Here is a 21,407-nt window from a genome sequence, read left to right on the forward strand (position 1 = left end):
TTGAAATAGTACGACTTTTCATCTTTCTATTTTAGATTAAGCGGAACAACCACCCGTATTCATTCTTTCTCTAAGTTTGCTTGTCTTCTTTTACTTTCTTTTGTTTTTTATTCCTCTTTCTTGGTCTTTTTTACTGAGGAATTTTTTACTGTGGAATTTTTTTTACTGTGGAATTCCTGTAATTCAAAATCTGTATTTTAAAAGTTTGTAATGAACTAATAAAATAAAAAAAATAAAAAATAGTCATAAATATTTGTCAGAAGAAGAATTAGCCCCAAAGCCCTGTTCCACGTGTGTGCGCAGGGTGTAAAAATGAAATTCCCCATTGATGCCCTTCATTCTAAATCAGAAGTGGGAAGCCTAGTTGTGCCTGTGCACATGCAGGGTGCAAAACAAAATTGCCCCTGTGCTCTGGAAAACGAATTTCCCCTTGTTTTCCTTTCTCACATTGCATCAGTGATCCCAAAACCGATTTTCCCACTGTGTTCTGACCAAAACCCCAAAGCCCTACCTGTTCCTTTTAGGTGTGGCAAAACGAATTTCCCCATTTGCTTTTCTTTCTCACATTGCATCTGTGCTAAACATTCAAAAAACGATTTCCCCATTGTACTCTGACCAAAACCTCAAGCCCTACCTGTTGCTTTTAGGTGTGACAAAACAAATTTTCCCATTGCTTTTCTGTCTCCCATATTGTTTCTGTGATTAAAAATCCAATTTCCCATTGGGCCCCCACTCCCTGCCTCTGCCTTCCATTCAAAGGAATAAAGCCTAATTGATGTTTGGAGGGTGACGGTTGCTGTGAGAAAAGGTATCATAACATTGCATTTTAAATGGCCCTCATTACGACCCTGGCGGAAATCGAAAAACGAAGGCGGAAATGCAATACCGCCATCGAATAGCGACACCGTAGTGAACGCCAACGCTAACTGCACCAAGTACGCGCACGCGCGCCATGCGAAACCGTAATTACCACCATGGCGCAACGGTACGGGAATTCTGACCCTAGCGGACATGTACCTAACGCCATCAAGCATGGCGGAAAGTACCATTCCGCCATGGTGAGAAGTACGGCATCGCGAACCAACCGTAAAAGGCCCTACTGAGTGCCTGTACACCACTCCCTGGCCACATTGCACAACTCCTCGTAGGTTGAATGAAGTCACACAATGCAACCAGTGAAATGTACAAGTCACCCATGCATGCCAACGAACAAATGAATGTAGGGGCTCCAAGTGCCTTGTGAGTGGCCATCCATATTTGCCATGGCACCATTGCCGTACTGATGCAGCACAGGCATGTGAAGGTTCAAGTACAGCAACATGAACTGAAAACTGAGACAAACAAAAACAGACCCCCCATCGCTTGACACCAGTGTAAGGCAACATTCAAAGCAGTATCCTGAGTGAGACTGCACTGTGTGTGTCTGGAACATGCACAATATGGACTGTACGCCTATAATGGCCTCGTACACAAAGATCAATGTCCACACATCTCATTGGATGATTGTGAAATGTTTATAGCATATGTGAAATTATGTTACACACCCCATCGACCCGCCACCCAAGTAAGCCCAACACACACCCTCCTACCTCCCCCCCGAACACCAGTGTCCAAAGATGCTCATTGTCAGTGGGCAGACGCTATTGCAAGCCCCCTCTCCGGGTATCAGGGGCACCCCTGCCTGTGGAGCGCAGGTTCCTCCCAGATCTACGTTGGGGGCTGCCCTGGACGGAACTTGCAACGGATGATGTCTCTGCCTGCTCACGTCCATGCATGTCCCTAAGGGTTTGTGAGAGCTCAGTGAGCACACGGCGCATAGCGGCAAGTTCAGCACATACGTCTTTGGACGTCGCATGCAGTTCCCCCCTCAGGCTCTCGGTGCTTCTCTCCATTTGTACTCTCAGGCTCTCGGTGCTTCTCTCCATTTGTACTCTCAGGCTCTCGGTGCTTCTCTCCATTTGTGCCCTTAGTGTCTCTGTACATGTTTCTATGGCTGCCTTAGTACCCCCACATTCATCAGCATGGTCCTTGAGGAGCGTGGCCAGTTGCTGCTGTTGCACGATCACCTGGTCGAGGGACTGTTGCCTCTGCTGGGCCATGGACATTTGCGGTGGTGTCACAGAGGGGCTGATCACCTCATGTTGCCTTGACACAGGGCTTGTGGGGGATGGCCAGTCGTCTTGTGGGTGCCCCTGCGTGTTATCCTCATGGTGTACGGGATGAAACAAACAGGGGGATTGAGACAGGTCATGGATGGATCCTACATCGACATCACCGTTTTCTGTGTCGGAGCATGCTGCCATTAATGCAGTGTCACCTATGGTGCTGTTGCCACCAGAAGCAGTGCCTTCTGTGGCATCCATTGGGGGGGGCCTGTGGTGGTGCTGTTGTGGGCATGCTGGCTGCTGGGGTGCCTGTTGGAGTCCCCTCCTGTGTGCTGCCACTTGATTTGTGCTGCTGCCGTGTCTTGATCCGTGCAGCTGAGGTGGAGGGTCTTTGGCCGTTGGTCTTGGCCCTCTTTGCAGGTGTGCTGGTAGGGGTGTCCTGGAGCTCGTCGTTTGAATCGGACCCTGTGGTGGAGTAAAGGAGGGCGAGCGTTATTAATGGGTCTGTGGAAATTGGAATGGCAATGTATCACATGCATTGGGGTGGTACCTGAGGGTGATTTGGGTCAGGGCCTTGGAGGTGGTTTCATTTTTGTGTGGATTGAGGATGCAGTTGTTTTGCAGCCTGCAGTTAGGGGGTGCCTGCTGCACGTGTAGAGGGTGTTTTTAGGAATTTTAATTATTTATTTATTTAATGTGACTTTTAAAGTGCGCTATCAGGCCTATGAATGTGGACGTTCTCCTGGACATGTGTTTCTGTTGCACTATGTGGACACATGGTACTTCACATGATTGGACATTGTGGATTTCGCATTGTTTTATTTGGGACACCTACCTGATTCTTCGGATGTCTGCACTCCTTTCTCCATCCCTCCGACTCCCTCTATAGTCTCCATTCCAATGGTGGAGGCACAGATTTCTTCCCAGGGGGTCAACTTGATGGGTGATTCCGATCCTCCCCCGGTAGCTGTGGCAATGTTACGGTTGGCGGATAGTATGCTCCGTACGCGTATCCGCAAGTCGTCCCATCGCTTTCTGCATTGCTGTGGGTTGCGGGGTGCGGTCCCCACCGCACTTACCCGCTGTGCCACCAGGGCCCATATGGCCTTCTTGTTCGCAAGTGCCGTCCTGGTCATTTGCGTCGAGAAGACGACGGCAGCATTCTCCTGGAGGGTCTCTGTGAGCACCGTGAGTTCCTCACGGGAGAAGTGGACCTGCCGCTTGCGGTCGCACGCTTTTTTCGCTACTTTTCCCATTGTTATTGTTTTCACTAGGGTGGATGACGGGTTGGGATGTGTCTCAGGGTAGTATTTTTAATGGTTGTGTGGAAATTCTGATTTTATAGGTGTACGGCGTGCTGTTTCCCGTTCCGGGACCATGTTTTTGCTTCCGTTTCCGTATATTTACGGTCACCGTATTTTCCGATTGCCGCTCATTACGGTGACCGCTATGATGGGTGGCGGAATTGCACCTAGGTCGCCGTACGACGGCGGTGAGGGGCGTTTTGGGGACATTTCCGCCATCGCGGACTTTGCACTTCCGCCATGGCGTAGTGCTCGTGCCCGATGGGTCAGAATTAGCCGCACTTTACTCCGTCGTGCAATGGCGGAAACGCTTTTTACGCTATGGCGGTCAGGTCAGTTGCTTTCCGCCAGGGTCGTAATGAGGGCCTGTGTCTTGATTTGTTCTGCTTCTGTCTTGGTGGGTGATTTAAAAGGAAACAATTGAACTGCATATTTTAGTGTCATCTGTGTTGGTACGTTACGGGAGTTATTCTGCTCTCGAGTTGCCACAGCCTTGGTGGCTGATGATAATCTGTTTGTCAAATTTGATTTTAATTAATTAATTCAAATATTCTTAATACACAGCGGCCTGGTTCCTAGCCCATTGTGGCACTGGGTATTTGTTGGGGTTGTGTGCGAGACAGGTTGGCGGCCTTACAAAAAAGAACCTGAAATAAATCATACTGATTTGTTGTGCGTCGCATCCATTGCGGGAAAGTCACTCCCTGAGTTCAGTGTGACTGTGTAATAAACCGCGACAAGGGATACGCTTTCTGTTGCGCTAGAGTGGGGGGCAGGATGCTAGGAAAGGGTTTTGTGTTGTGGGATGTGGGGATGCAGTACACCAGGTCGTGGTTGTATTGTGGAGTCTGGGGAGGCCGAGCACCAGGCCAGTGGTTTTGATGTGGAGAGGAAAGAAGCAATGCATCAGAGGTCGTTTGGTGACTATGCTCCTGTTTGGCTCTTAGAGCCATGCCCCTTGGCTCAGTTCGACCTCTGAATTCGCTGGCTGCTCTACCTCTATTGCATAGAATTACATATAAACTGCCATCAAAAGCCGGAATTAATAGAACTCTCAAATTGTCTGATGTCAGGGGTCAGTGACTTAGCCAGTCCTGTTTTTGGCACAGGCGGTGGTACTTTAGCTCCACCTTGTGGCCAATCCAATGCTACAGATAGGAGGTATAGAAGGCTGTAGTGAAGCAGAATATTTGGTTGGCATGGCAATTTGAATGCTATTTGCATGCTATTTGTATGCATTGGCTACATCTCATTGTTTGTGTTCTGCTACTCACTGTGCTTTCTTCTAGCAGCAAGTCTCAGCACATGCGCAATTAAACCAAAGGAAACTACAGAGCCATCTAATGTATGGAGTTTAAGTCATCAGTCCCTCCTTTTAGTACCTCATGTGAGTGTCCTGCCCTAGCCCTGCTCTCTGGTCCCAGTCTCCTGCCATAGTCTTTCGTCTCGTCGTACTTTCTAATCCCTCTAAATAATCTCCCTTCCTTGTCCTTGTCTCTCGTCTCGTCCTAGTCTCTGATCCATGTCCCTCTCTTAGTCTCTCGTCCTAGTCTCTGATCCCTCTGAATAGTCTCCCATCCTTGTCCCACTTTTAGTCTCTTGTCCTAGTCTCTGATCCCTCTGAATAGTCTCCCATCCTTGTCCCGCTCTTAGTCTCTCATCTCGTCCTAGTCTCTGATCCCTCTGAATAGTCTCCCATCCTTGTCCCGCTCTTAGTCTCTCATCTCGTCCTAGTCTCTGATCCCTCTGAATAGTCTCCCATCCTTGTCCCGCTCTTAGTCTCTCATCTCGTCCTAGTCTCTGATCCCTCTGAATAGTCTCCCATCCTTGTCCCACTTTTAGTCTCTCGTCCTAGTCTCTGATCCCTCTGAATAGTCTCCCATCCTTGTCCCTCTCTTAGTCTCTCATCTCGTCCTAATCTCTAATCCCTCTGAATAGTCTCCCATCCTTGTCGCACTCTTAGTCTCTCGTCCCTCTGAATAGTCTCCCATCCATGTCCCGCTCTTAGTCTCTCATCCTAGTCTCTGATCCCTCTGCATAGTCTCTATTCTTAGTCCCTTGTCCCAGGCTTAGTCTCTCCTCTCCCTCCTAATCCCTAATCAAGAGTTTCTCTTCTCTCTCTCGTCTTCTGTTCCCCCTCTATATGTCCCTATTTCCCTCTAACGCTTTCTCTCTCTTTCTCTTCCTCTGGAGAGTGGTTCCAGTTGGGGTGAAAATGGCAGAAGAGAATGTTAAGAAAGATGGACAGTTTGTAAAATCATAAAATATGACTTGTAAAATGTTCTGTGTTATGCTGAAACAACCATCGCCTTAGGCTGCATGTGGCGCTGTATCTGGTATTTCGATATTTCACAAACGGTCGACATGCTTGGTTGGAGGGTTTGAGGCGCGCATGGAACTTAAGAACTGTTTTAGGCAGGAACCTTGTAGGCAAGAACTCTGTAGAGCAGCTGCTTCCGTTGGCCCAGAGCTCATTGGTAAGCATGAATGCTGCTGACATATTTCTTAGTAAAAAATTGGCATAAGGTCCTTAGATCAGTTATAAATAGCATGTTTATATAAAATACGATGAGCATTTTGCATGGATATGGGTGGTAAACTGGTACTGGGTCTTGGTATATCACAAAATTCCCATATCGCTGCAAATGACTTTTTATCAAAAAGTACATGCGCCCGAGTGCACAGTCTCATATGTGTCGGTATCTTATTGCGGTGTGGAACATGTCGTGAATGCATGATATGCCTGTATCTTATTGCGGAATGGAACATGTCGTGAATGCATGATATAAGAACAAAGGAAGAGGACCCAAGGTTTGAGTCCTCCCGTCCCCTGCACACTCTAAGGCTACGCAACAGGGGCGTAGATATTTTAAGGTAAAATTCAAATATTTGTTTTTAGGCTTTCTATAGAAGAATGATTTGTCGAGACTTTTAACTTAAAACATAAGAACAATCGTTTTGGTTTCTTAGGTGTTCAAAAGTGGAGTGAGCACCTATTTATTAATACATAAAACAATGTGTAGTCAAGGCAGGAAAAACAGAACAACATTATAATGTCAACGTAAAGATGATTGATTGAGATTCCACTTTCTATGGCTTGACGCGTTTCGAGGAGATTCCTCTTCTTCAGAAGCCTTTGTGGATCTACTGTCTAGTCATTGTACACATAGAAATAAAGATCAAAAAGAAATCAATTAATCAAACGAAAGTATATGTCTACATAGGCTTCATTGATCAATAAAACAAAGTTTCATAACTACAATCAGATTGAATATATACACATATTGTGGTCTACATTGCACATATTCAGTTTAGTACACCCAGGGTTGCCATATTTTTAGTTGAAAGCAACTCCAAAAAATATCAGTCTAGTGCATTCCCTAGCACCTCTAATGGGAATCTAATACGATAAGGCAGTTCTACAGGTGGTACATGGGGGTTAGCAGACATGATTGCCCAGAGGAGGACAATTTAATTGAGTATGATTGACGCGGGCTACTCACCCAGCGAAGTTGTTTTGACAAGGAAAAGCATTTTCTAAGTAAAGTGCACTAACCTATAGAGGTCTAATGTTGTGGCTGAGAAGCCACCCACAGTGAGAAGTGCGTCAAAAGGTTACATACTAGAGAAACCAAGTTCTCGATGTAAATATTTTCCTGATGCCGGTTGGTGTTCCGACACTCTCAGTGTGACCTGTATGAAATAGTAATCACGTACAGGTCACCGTGTGTGATTCGATGTAACTATACAAGTGTGAAAACCAAAAATGCATTGGTCGGGATATGCCAAAATACCTCTCTGCGGCACGATTCAATGCTGTGGTAGTCTCTGGGACACGTGTAACATCTCAGGGGGAGCAGGTGAGAGTGGATCGGCGGAGTCCTAAAGCCAGCCGTTGTCTGTAGAAAGACAGTGGATTGTAAGTAAGCCTGCAGAACTTGGTAAAACATAGATCGCGTGAGTCGAGTGTGCAGAAAGTTAAAGGAACGCGTACCTATTCCATCGCGATGTTCTATTGAATCGGCAATGCTCTGCTCGTTGTTAACGCTACAACCTTCGCATTTGGCACGGAGGAAGCAAAACGCATTTTGTCTCTTATCAAGAATACAGAACAAAGTTTACAATCCACATCAAACCCGGAGAAACTTGTTTCTCAGTTGGAAAAATTGATCAGGCGTGAAATATCTCAAAAACTTCACGCTACTACATTAGTTGAATACTATAAATCCCAGAGGATCCCCAGAGGCCTTAGGGTATATCTGAGACCGACCCTGTGCAGCGAAAGTAAAGCATTTATTGCTAAATGGGACCAAATTTTGAATAAATGCTCACTTGACCTCATTTTACTAACGATTGAAGAACTTTCGAAATCATTGACAAGTTTAGATACAGACATTGATACGCTTAAAACACAATTATCAGAGTTCAAAACAGCGGAGGAGCTCAAAAGTCTGTTGGAGGACATCAACGAGAAATTAAATAATTATAAGATCGACATTGAACAAAGAAAATTAAGGAAGTTCAAACGTGATACTTTCGATTATTTGAACGACATCGTCTACTCCTGGCAAGAGTTCTACCACCATCGAAACCAAAACAGAAATAGACCACCACACCCGAATTCCCCTAACTCGGGTAGCGACAGCAGCAGTGGGAGCTTAGGGGATCCAATTGGTCAAGCCTCAGGACAACAATCAACAGTATCCCAGAGCGAGACAGAAAGCGCCAGACTAGAAACATCAATAGATCAACACACGGGACGAGCAGCAACAACATCTGGGGTTTTTTTAGGCCTGAGAGACCGGTTAAGAGAAAGACCCGAAGAGGGAAAAAGACCTCCAAGAACAAAGAACAAGTAGTTGAGAATATCGTGATGAATATTTCAAGCAAACATCTATCAAGCGACCAACTCTTTATCCTGAATCGGGGCCTATCATTTGTACCCACGAACAATACATCAATGTTTGATGAACAAGTGTGCCTACACCGTCTCATGAGAAAGATTAGACTCAAGATGTTTTTTGAAAATGACCCTGGACAAGATGACACTCCTGAAGACAATTTAGAGCTACGACCTAAGAGCTTGTTCGACCCACCCATTCAAAACCCTATACTTGATTTATTTGAGAAAAAGGTACTCAATGATCTGAAACAGATTAACTACCGTAAATCATCTCCGACTAATATCAAGAATAGTCAACTTGAGCACATTGAAACCTTGGCAAAAGATGAAGATATCACCATCAAACCTGCAGACAAGGGCGGAGCCATAATAGTTATGGACACGAGCTACTACACCGCTCAATGTCTTGAACAACTCAACGACCAGACAACGTACAACAGATTGAACGGAGACCCCCTTCAGGGCCTAAAGACTAACATCGAGACCCTAATCAATAATGCACTCGAAAATGATTGGATTAGTGTTAAAACCAGTCAATTCCTTATCAATAAATATCCCATAACACCAGTATTTTATGGACTCCCCAAAATCCATAAGGACAGTCAGAAACCTCCACTAAGACCTATAGTTGCAGGGACGGAGAGTATATTCGATCCCCTGGCTATCTATGTAGACCGCCTTCTCCAGCCTCTGATCCAGGTAATTCCTACCTATCTCAAGGATACTACAGATTTCCTCAACTGTCTAGCAGAAATTTCAGCTATCAGTAGTGACTGCATCATATTCAGCATGGATGTATGCAGCCTATATACTTCCATACCCCATGAGGAAGGTATTAACGCTGTGGAATGGTTGCTCCTCAACTCGGAACAAACACGAGGTAACCCAGAGTTCATCATAGAATTACTGAAACTCATTCTATATAATAGCTACTTTAGATTTCAAAATACCTTTTACAATCAAATATCCGGCACATCCATGGGCTCTGCTATGGCACCGGTCTATGCAAACTCTTTTATGCATAGATTTGAAACAGAACATGTCCTAGAGAACCAAATATGGTCGAGTAAGATCATAGTATGGAAACGATTCATAGACGACATATTTGGAATCTGGTGCGGCACAAGAATGGAATTGGATAATTTTCTGCTCTACATGAACACAGTACATTCCAAAATCAAATTCACAATGGATGTGGGGGAACCAGACCTCCACTTTTTGGATGTAAGCTTGAAGATCTATGAAGGCAAGATAGTGACCACCATTTATCATAAACCTACAGATGCTAATAATCTCCTACATTTCACCAGTTTTCACCCCAAACCGATGCTAAAAAGTCTCCCCTACAGTCAGATACTGAGACTTAAAAGGATTATAACAGATCCAGCGGGCTTCGACGTTGAATGCACCCAATTGATTGAACGCTTTGAGAAACGGGGTTACCCCCATGACATTTTACAAGATGCCAACGTCAGATCAAATCATCTAACACAGAAAGATCTGCTAGCACCTCAACCCAAAACTAGTTCCACTCCATTGATGTATATTTCCAAATATTCACGTCAAAGCTTCCAAATTGGTAAGTCAATAAGAAAACACTGGCCACTACTACAGAGTGATGAACATCTGAAGGAACTTTTTCCAAGAGCACCAATGATGGCTTTTAAAAGGGGTCGTAACCTTAGGGATAGACTCGTGAAAGCTGAAAGACCTGACAAGGAGAAACAAACATTCCTACAGACTAAAAAAATGGGTACTTTCCCATGTCTTAATTGCACCAATTGCAATAATGTAATTAAGGGAAACACCATCTCTCATCCATCGACTGGCAGGAAGATAAAGATCAGAAGCTTCGCCACCTGTTTAACAGCAGGCGTCATATATGCTTTGAAATGCCCGTGTGGTAAATTGTACATTGGACAGACCACGAGGTCCCTAAAAGAACGAATTTCAGAGCATAAGTCCACCATCCGGTGCCTAAACCAGAAATCACCGGTAGCCAGACATTTTATGGAAGCAAAACACAACATCAGCCAATTGAGATTTCAGGTCGTTGAAGTTGTTAGCAAACCACAGCGAGGTGGCAACTATACAAGACTGTTGTCACAAAGAGAAAAATTCTGGATATATCTTCTAGACACTAAATATCCAAGGGGACTCAATGAGGAAACATCCCTTAACTGCTTTATCTGAACATTTTTTAACAGTCTAGATATTTCTGTCCTGTAGACCCTGCACCCTCTAGTATACACCAACATATTCACTTAGTCTTGGGACATGGTTTGTCAGCAACGATCCAATAAATACCCACCTGATATTTGATATATGAGATGATCAGTAACGTAATGGCTCCCGATTGAACAATAGCCATCTGTTGCACAAATAGCACCAACTATGGGGACGCTACCATTTAAGTAGAGTATCTACGTTATGTTACACAGTATGTACATAGTTGAGATCCTTGACATAAGATGTAACCTACAATGGTATCCCCTAAGGCTAAACATTGAGTATGTTACGTACAACTATCCCCTAAGGCTAAACATTGAGTATGTTACGTACAACTTAGAATGTGAGGACACCTGGTACTCGTAACCAGATGGTTCAGCTAATCACAAAGAATGTGAGGACACCTGGTAGATTTTTTATCAGATGTTTCAGCGAAGTGTAATAAAGAAATGAATGTTCATGGGGACTCACCTATACTCGAATGCCTTAGTAATGCCACATTGCTTAGCACCATCACGTAAAAAACCACTTGAGAAAATTATTCTGATTTCTATATTTGATCACTTTAGGTGAAACATAGATTTCTCAAAAACATGCTATTGGCATCATCTTCCTGTTTCAGTTGTTCGATGATGCTACTCTGAATCGTTTACATGCTACTACATTTACTTACCAGTGTTACCCAGACTGCCTAAGATGGCCGCCACATTCTGTTACGATTGGGTTAGTCCCTCCTTGATGTCTCTTCACTGAATCTAGCCCGCCAAATACCAGACTGTTTCTACACGGTCCCTGGTTTCCATGGAGATCGTGTTAACAACGAGCAGAGCATTGCCGATTCAATAGAACATCGCGATGGAATAGGTACGCGTTCCTTTAACTTTCTGCACACTCGACTCACGCGATCTATGTTTTACCAAGTTCTGCAGGCTTACTTACAATCCACTGTCTTTCTACAGACAACGGCTGGCTTTAGGACTCCGCCGATCCACTCTCACCTGCTCCCCCTGAGATGTTACACGTGTCCCAGAGACTACCACAGCATTGAATCGTGCCGCAGAGAGGTATTTTGGCATATCCCGACCAATGCATTTTTGGTTTTCACACTTGTATAGTTACATCGAATCACACACGGTGACCTGTACGTGATTACTATTTCATACAGGTCACACTGAGAGTGTCGGAACACCAACCGGCATCAGGAAAATATTTACATCGAGAACTTGGTTTCTCTAGTATGTAACCTTTTGACGCACTTCTCACTGTGGGTGGCTTCTCAGCCACAACATTAGACCTCTATAGGTTAGTGCACTTTACTTAGAAAATGCTTTTCCTTGTCAAAACAACTTCGCTGGGTGAGTAGCCCGCGTCAATCATACTCAATTAAATTGTCCTCCTCTGGGCAATCATGTCTGCTAACCCCCATGTACCACCTGTAGAACTGCCTTATCGTATTAGATTCCCATTAGAGGTGCTAGGGAATGCACTAGACTGATATTTTTTGGAGTTGCTTTCAACTAAAAATATGGCAACCCTGGGTGTACTAAACTGAATATGTGCAATGTAGACCACAATATGTGTATATATTCAATCTGATTGTAGTTATGAAACTTTGTTTTATTGATCAATGAAGCCTATGTAGACATATACTTTCGTTTGATTAATTGATTTCTTTTTGATCTTTATTTCTATGTGTACAATGACTAGACAGTAGATCCACAAAGGCTTCTGAAGAAGAGGAATCTCCTCGAAACGCGTCAAGCCATAGAAAGTGGAATCTCAATCAATCATCTTTACGTTGACATTATAATGTTGTTCTGTTTTTCCTGCCTTGACTACACATTGTTTTATGTATTAATAAATAGGTGCTCACTCCACTTTTGAACACCTAAGAAACCAAAACGATTGTTCTTATGTTTTAAGTTAAAAGTCTCGACAAATCATTCTTCTATAGAAAGCCTAAAAACAAATATTTGAATTTTACCTTAAAATATCTACGCCCCTGTTGCGTAGCCTTAGAGTGTGCAGGGGACGGGAGGACTCAAACCTTGGGTCCTCTTCCTTTGTTCTTATTCACTATAGGGTTGTTGTGCCATGACCCTCTATTCCTCCTCTGCACCTCACAAGAATATAGAGATCACTCCTTGTGGGTGTTAAAACAATACTTCGCAATACCTTCTCTAATTAGGTGTGCACTTACCTTACTACTATACCTCGTGAATGCATGATATTTCTGTATCTTATTGCGGTGTGGAACATGTAGTGAATGCATGATATGTCTGTATCTTATTGCGGAATGGAGCATGTAGGGAATGCATGATATGTCTGTATCTTATTGCGGTGTGGAACATGTCGTGAATGCATGATACGTCTGTATCTTATTGCGGTGTGGAACATGTCGTGAATGCATGATATGTCTGTATCTTATTGCGGAATGGAGCATGTAGGGAATGCATGATATGTCTATCTTATTGTGGTGTGGAACATGTCGGGAATGCATGATACGTCTGTAACTTATTGCGGTGTGGAACATGTCGTGAATGCATGATATGTCTGTATCTTATTGCGGAATGGAGCATGTAGGGAATGCATGATATGGATGGATCTTATTGCGGTATGGAACATGTCGTGAATGCATGATATGTCTGTATCTTATTGCGGTGTGGAACATGTCGTGAATGTATGATATGTCTGTATCTTATTGCGGAATGGAGCATGTAGGGAATGAATGATATGGATGGAGCTTAGGAGTTGCTCTGCTCCTATGGACATGGTTTGCAACCTTGGGTAATTTTGGCTCAAAGGTGTGTTTTAACATTTTTGATGGTGCCATGAAGGATGGTACAGAGCCCTTTCTTTCTGCAGCCGACAAGTTCATGCCTATTAATGCAAAATGCATTGAACTGCAAGCAACGAAACTATTGGCTTTGTAATGCTTGTTTTCTTTGTATTCTTGGTTTGTATTATAGCATTTGTACTTAAAAAGGCAAAACTACAAATACCAGAATGTGAAGGAAAAAATAGATGAGCTACTCAGACCTTAGATGGGACAGCGTAAGGCCGCGTGTGTGTTGTTTTTTCCAGCAGGGGGTCCAAGGTGAATTGGGAATAAATAATGTGATATTCCTACAAGCCTATGTTGTCATGTGCTTCAGTTTGGAGCCGGGCACAGGCAATAATGGAAGGGGCTGAAGTGAATGCCATTGAAAGGACTGCAGAGACACTGGTTTCAACTCCGCCTTTCTGCTTTACAGGTGGCGTAGTTAATATCGGCGACGTGTCATTCCAACTGAAAGAGCCCAAGAATCCGGAGCACGTGCCTGTGAACTACCGTAAGACCACACTTTCGCCTTGTTGTGTTCTCTGTTTAGCATTTCAGTGATCTGGGATCGGTTACACATGTAACCAAGAGCCGTTAAGAGTTGCTGTAACCCTAATCTTGTTTGAAAATTGGAAGATCAAAAACAAATCTGAATGTTTGCATCGTGTAGGCAGGTATGCGCTTTATGTCAAGTGAGTCCTCGGCTCAGCATGACCAGTACCTGACAGTACAAGTTCATGGATGCAAACGTGTTTTAATACACATTTTCTCCGTTTTCTTGTTATCTTTTGTCGTTTTTGTACCAATTGCTTTACACCTGCCCTTGCACGTTCATGTGCTTTGCTTTAGTCACTTTTAATTTCTTGCTAGAAAGATCATTTTGGGCTTACTGCACAAAAACACCCAGACTCGCTTGTAGTGGAAAAGGTTGCTTTAATGTGACAGTCCAATACTCACAAATAACCGCTAACCTGGCTCCCTGGCCTTACAGTCTAACACAAAATGTTTTAACAACCAATTTAATAATTCAACACTTTCATTTCCCCCCCAACAAATAATTAATTAGTTCCACTTCCTCCCTACCTATCCCTTGGTCCCTACCGTCTCCTTACCATCTTCACCAAGCGTCCCGCTTTCTCCCTGGGGCCATGCCCCTCCATCTTCAATACCTGTTCCCCTGGGGTAGCCTGTTTGTGCAAACAGCACCACCCATCGTTTCCCGCACTATTCTCCCATTGTGCTTCACTCCCCCCTCATCTAAAGGGGCCATGCCCCCGGCAACCAACAACCTCAATACCCTAGAACTCCCCTCTACACCAAACTCCTCCTTCCTATGACCTGCAGCTAGGCTGACCTGCCACATCAGCAACGAAAACTTTACATCACAACTTCCCCATCTAATGCCCCAGCCTGTCACAAGAAAACTACCCACAAAAAACCCCTACGGCCCATTGAACTCTAAATATACAACCCATGAACCTCTTGTGGGGAAAAAATAACCAAAAAAATTCCTAATTAAAACCCCCCCTCCTCCCCTGGAATTTGAAACCCATTCGACCTAGAAAAAGAGGGCGGGGACAAACGCTTGTCCTAACCGTCGCCTGCTCCCGATCCTTCCCTGCCCCCTTAAATACCCCTGGGGGCGCACTGCGCGAAGGCCATCTCGTTGGCCGGTGTGCAGTGTCCAAAATAACCCTGGAGGGCCCTCCTTTGGACTTACTGCACAAAAACTCCCAGACTCGCTTGTAGTGGAAAAGGTCGCTTTAATGTGACAGACCAAAGCTCACAAATAACCGCTAACCTGGCTCCCTGGCTTTGCAGACTAACACAAAATGTTTTAACAACCAATTTAATAATTTAACACTTTCATTTCCCCCAACAAATTGAATGATACATTTGACCGATTTCAGTCAGTACCATTCAGTCAATGCCAAAAATACTGAACATGTGTTGCGGGGGTGTCCAAAATGAAAAAAAAAGAAAAAGGGACCCTGCAGTGCAGCGTCAGATCCAACCCGTGTTATTGGGACGCTTTAGGGGTGCAGGAGAAACAGCAGTGAACAAACAGGTAAGTAGGGGAAGGGGGGTGGGGGGGTGTAAGGCAACATTTGATTTGTTTAGCCAAAGTAAAAAGCGATTTGTGGGCAAATTTACTATGGTCAATTCCACAGTGAATCATTTTACTTCGGTCAAACAACCCAGATCCAGTTTAGCCACTATTCATTCTGTGCAGGGCAATAGTAATTTCGTCACAGTACTGTTATTATGAGGTGTGGAAGGTTTGATATAAACCAAAGGACACAAAATAAATATATATTTTATTTTTGAAACATGCAAATACTGAAATAAATGAATTGCATGGTCTCTAAAGGCAACAATGTCTAACATGCTTCATAAGTATAGCATACCTTTCTGCCATTGTGTGCCTTGTAATAAAAAGCTTGCAGCAAAGGTGCTAGATGCACAACTCTTTTTGTCCCACTTGAGAGTTTGCTTGAATGGCTATTGTCAGCCCTTTTGCCACACTGCATGAGGGCCCTTTTCTCTGCTCTCACCATGCCTCTAATGTCCTATGTGCTATCTGTGAGTTGTCTGCTTCCTGCGTCTGCCTCCAGAGTTCCTGAGTTCAGGAGGCAGCAAAAGTGCTGCAATCCGAATATAGGTGCCAACCAGAGGCAGGCTTGCTTCCACTGTCTTTTGGGGTTGAAATAGAGGGACTCCTACATCAGTGAGTACTCTGCTTTGTAGGAGGGCGCACTTTCTTTCCTTGAGGGCGCAACTCCCAATCTTACATTGTTACAAATTCTAGTTTCATGGCAGCGAACATGAATACATGCTGTTTGGCAGTGCCTGCTGGTCAGTACCCTAGGCAGCAAACGTGTACTAGCCTGCAGAATACAACTGTCCACTTCTCAAGGGTCTCAGATAGGGGGAAGGACCACATTATACTTCGAAGGATTTCTTTTGACTCCAATTGTGCTGGTAAAGTCAAAGGGCCTCATTACGACCCAGGCGCTAAGTGGTTAACGGCGCTGTAAAAGGCTGCGGCACCGTTAACCACTTAGCGCCTTACTACGAGGTCCCTTTGCGGGACCCGACCTGAACGGCTGGTCTGGACCAGCCGTTAAAGTAGGGACCCGCAAAGGGACCTTGCAGGCAATTACGGTACTGCAATTTGCGGTACCGTAATTGCCGCCTTCCCCATTCCCATTGAGTCCTATGGGGCAAAAATGGGAATGGGCAAGGGCCATGGTGAAATGGGGAAATACCGCCCCACCAACCTTGGAATGGGGCGGTATTTCCCCATTTTACCATGGCGGACTCGTTACAACACCGGCACCAACCATGGTGCTAATAGCGCCATGGTTTAGCGCCGGTGTTGTAATGAGGGCCAAAGACCTTAATCTTGTAAACATATTTCAAACCAAATAGTGCTCTGAATGCCTCACTGAAGTCTGCCAAAGCCATTGGGTTCACCATGGTAACTACTTCCACGTGTTCTTTCATTGGCTGACCTCCTTTGCCAATTCAACTCTAAACTTTTCCACTTGAGGTATGGGATACAGTTAACAGGATTCTGCAGGCCTTCTAAGGCCTTGCTGTCTTGCAAGACGTGTATGGATACTTTTATGATGCGTTCTTGCTGCACTTGTTTGCGTTTAAACTGAGTGCATACCAATGAGGCGCTGCTCTCCACATTCTATGCTTACATACATGCCAACCCTCCCGATTTAGGCGGGAGACTCCCGACTTTTCAGTGTGAAATATTGCTTTTTCTCACGTTCTCCCGCCTAAGATAATTCCCGTGCCAATACATTCCTATGGGAAAAACTACGTCTCCCGATTTTCGCTCTCAAAACTCCCTCTTAGGTGCGTCTGAATGTTGGCATGTATGTGCTTAGTATCAGTTGGTTTCGGATATGTTGAGTTTGAGGTTATTACAAGTTGTGATGGTGACCTGGGGATTATCTACCAAGAACATACATGCCAACACTCCCGATTTGGGCGGGAGACTCCCGATTTAGGCGGGAGAGTCCCGATTTTTCAGTGAAAAATATTGCTATTTTTCACTGTCTCCCGCCTAAAATAACCGTAGCCCCAATGCATTCCAATGGGAAAATGCATGTCTCCCGATTTCCTAGGGGAAATCTCCCTCCCAGGTGCGTCACAATGTTGGCATGTATGGACTCCCGCTTTTTTCAGCTAATTTGTTGCAATATTTTTAGTTTCTCCCTCCTAAAATATTGTTAATCCCAATTCAATCCATTGGGAAAATTCACTCCCGATTTCTGTTATCAAATCTCCCTCCCAGTAGTGGAAAATGTTGGCATGTATGCAAGAACTAGCTTTCTTTCTGTGCACATGAACAAAGCTGTGCACCTCGTTGGTGTCATTCCAGGAAATCCATTAGTGCAGCATGCAATACAAGTGAATTGATATTTTGATAATTTCACGTGTGGTGCATGTAACAGAGCGGCCTACGTTGAATAACATTCTACGTTAAAATGGAGGGATATGCACTACATCAAGAATTACACTGGCTTCCGCGCTCCGCCATGGTTCACGTGACATTTCTCCAAGCGTCACCTTCTCACTCACGCAGCCGCTTCTGCCCGACTGACCTTGCCACAAGAGCGGGTTGATCTCGCGTGCGCTCGTCACGCAGGCGCCGCTCTTAAGGGAGCTCATTAAAAGCGCTAGTATGTGTTATCGTGACTCGCCGGAATATCCTTGACACATGATGTTGCCATGGACGTAAAGTCATGTTTTTAAAGTTGATGGAGGACTATGCTCACTAACGCTCTTACTGTCTTGGTTTTTAATCACGGAAGCAGAAAGATGAACGCACACTATTTTAATGGTGTTTACATGCCAATAGGCTTGACGCTCATTATATGTTTGCAGTCACGATGTATGAACCAAGTACACGATGCTATTTCGTGGTACGGTTTCTTCATTACTTTAATGAGGTAACATACATAAGGGCACAAGTAGACTTAACACCCACTGTTGTCAGTCATGTTTTAGTTGTTATGCAGTGTCCTACGTTTCTGAATGTTTCACAAATTCACAAGTTTCACATGGATTATTAAGAACTATCATCAACATGGAAAAATACACGCCGAATGTTGTTGCTCTGGGTAAAGACTGGGTCCACCCCCCTCGTACTATGACCACCATGTTGCATGTTGGTCCGTGGGCACACAGGCCAGGCCGTCCCCATCAGTGCTGTAGGCACGTAGCGGAAGATTGGGTTGCCATGCTCACACGGCGGGGGGGGGGGTATTTGTCCCTTCTCCCCAGGAGGGAGCCACCACCTTTGAGGCCAGTGAGGTGAGCTTGCTACGCAAGATCCTCCCTAGGGTTCTGGGCAAGTGAAACCTCACTGGGAGTGACTATACAGGACACTTCATCTGCATATATGGGACCGCCTTCCTTCAAAAACACTGTGTTCTCCTTCTTTTTGGCTTTGGACTATGTAGAATCCAGCATGTTGTCTGTGCGAAAAGGGAATACCCCTTTAAGAAGAAACTCGTATGAAAGTGGGATAAGTAGACCAGAAGGGAAGATGTCAGAGTGCAGTGAAGAGACAGAGCAGAGTTGAACAGCAGGACCCGTGAACTGTCAGAAGCTGAGAACGCCAAGTGCAGTTGCCGAAAATCCTGGCGAAGCAGACAACGGTGAAGCCATTATCAGGACTGAGTTCGGGGAACCGTCCGCCACTGTCCTGGTGTGACCACAGTAGTACTCTGGTGGGCCAGGTCCTTGTATAACAATGGCAAAACCTGGAAGACCGAGAGCGTTGACAGCTCCCATCCACTGTCGTTGGCTGAACGCAGCCAGCTGCAGAGACGCTGAGACTGGTACGCCTGTGAAGCTGCCTTTGTGCCCTGGGATGGTGGATTAATCTTTTTTTTTCCGAATGTATTTTTTTAATTTTTTTTAAAGATATTTTTATGGATTTTACAACAAGAAACATTCAAACTGTTTCCCACTAAACCTCCCCCCCTCCCGCTCCCCCACCGGGATATTCCTTATCGCCGCTCTGCACTCCGAGTGTCTCTGGTACATTTTAACTAAACATGTCCAGTATCTTTATTTTGTGTGGGCACCACTGCTCCATATAGTCACTTTGCAAGTATTCCAAGGTCACTGCCCAATCCTCCCTGAATTTCTGATGGTTCCCTTGAAGATTGTAAGTTATGTGTTCCATCGTTATATGGGACCATACCCTTCTTATCCAGTCTAGTGCCATTGGTGGGTGTTTCTGCTTCCATTTTTGGGCTATTTCCAGCCAAACTCCAAATAGTAGGCCCATAAACTTTCTTTTCTGGGTTTTGGTGAGGGTTCTGTCTTTCGGGTCCCAAATCCCACATAGCCACACCTCCTCCCCTGGATCCCCCATGTCTGGGAACATTAACTTCATGTACGCCTTAACATCACTCCAATATTGTTGTAGGTTAGGGCAGTCCCACCATATATGCCGCCAGTTGCCTTCTGCCCCACAGTCCTTCCAACATGCATTGGAAACTCCCCTGAACATGGTGTGTAATCTTTCTGGCGTGTAGGGCCATTGGAGGAGAATTTTCATCCACATTTCTTTTGAGTGTATTGCTTTCGTTAATTTGGGTATCAGCTCCCATGTGTATTCCCACGATTCCTTTGGTATTGTTTTCCTCAAAGTCTTTTCCCATCTCTTAATGTATGGCCATTGTACTTCCTCCTCAAGCGAGTTTATAAATCTGTATATGTTTGAGACCAGCTTCCTAGAACCATCGTTTGTCATAATGTATTTTTCAAATGGGGTTAATTCTCTCGCGGCAGCTTCTCTTATTTTGGGTGAGTCTAGCCAGTGATATAGTTGGTCGTATCTGTATTTATCTGTGGCGTTGAGCTTCAATAGAGTGGTACAGTCTTCAAATGATCTTATCTGTCCTCCCTGGAACATATCCCCCACCATTTTGCAACCTGCTTCCTCCCATTTTAGGTATGCATTCTTCTCAAGTCCGGGGGGGAATTCGGGGTTTTTGAATAGGGGCATGAATGGTGCTGAGTTTTTTGTCAATGTGCCCATCTTAGTGGCTCTGTCCGATATTTCTAGTGCCGTCTGCATAATTTCACTTATACGTAAATTGGGGTGCCTATGTTTCCTCCCCGCCCATAGCAGGTGCCTCGTGGGTGTGGTTGCTACTGCCCTATCTTGGGCTACCCAAAGCTTCTGGGAGTTTTCTGGTATCCATTCTTTCAATATCCAGAGTTGGGCCGCCTCATAATATTTTTTAAAGTGCGGTAGTGCACATCCCCCATCTTTTCTAGCCGCTGTGAGAACTGTGTTAGATGCTCTCGGTGTTTTCCTCTGCCATATGTATTCCGTGACCGCTTTCGTTAGGGATTTGAAGAATTTCGGGGATGGTCTTATTGGTAGGGCTTGAAACAGGTATGTGAGTTTGGGAAGCATGGTCATCTTGATCACCGTCATCCGCCCCCACCATGTTATTGCTAATGGGTTCCACTTCTCCAGGTCCCTTTTTATTTGTCTTAATATCGAGGGGTAGTTTTGGGCGTATAGATATTGTATTTTGTGTGTCAGGGTAATTCCCAGATATTTTACTCCCTGCTGTGCAATTTTTAATTGGAGATCCTCTGCGATTTATTGAATCTGCTCGGAGTCTCCCACCAGTATCAGTGTTTCTGATTTCTGTCTGTTGATCTTAAGGCCTGACAATGTGCTGAATGTTTCTATTTCCTGCATAAGACTTGCGAGGGAATTTTCTGGGTCCCCCAGCATCACTAGCATATCATCTGCGTATGCAGCTATTTTATGTTCGGTTCCTCCCATGTCTATGCCCTTTATTTCCTTATTACTTCTAATCTGCGATAGTAGGGGTTCCAGAAAAAGTGCGTATAGCAAGGGGGACAAAGGGCCTCCTTGTTTCGTCCCCCTCTCAATTTGAATTTTCTCGGAGAGATCTCCATTCAATGCAACCCTGATGGTGGGTGATCTGTAATTAGCTTTGATCATCTTAATGAAGGGCTCCCCCATC

The 21,407-nt window shown here is 44.7% G+C and overlaps 1 protein-coding gene across 1 annotated transcript in view; it reads left to right on the forward strand.

Moving 5' to 3' along the window:
• The window catches only part of VWA8 (von Willebrand factor A domain containing 8), a 3,012,337-nt gene that overhangs the window by 128,305 nt on the left and 2,862,625 nt on the right, over positions 1–21,407 (forward strand). Inside the window, exon 2 of the mRNA XM_069639376.1 lies at positions 13,796–13,873. Coding sequence (XP_069495477.1) covers positions 13,796–13,873 — 78 coding nt within the window. The remainder of the gene's footprint in view (positions 1–13,795; positions 13,874–21,407) is intronic.

This window comes from Ambystoma mexicanum, chromosome 7q (genome assembly GCF_040938575.1).
Source record: "Ambystoma mexicanum isolate Mex_15411 chromosome 7q, UKY_AmexF1_1, whole genome shotgun sequence".
NCBI classification, from domain to species: Eukaryota; Metazoa; Chordata; class Amphibia; order Caudata; family Ambystomatidae; genus Ambystoma; species Ambystoma mexicanum.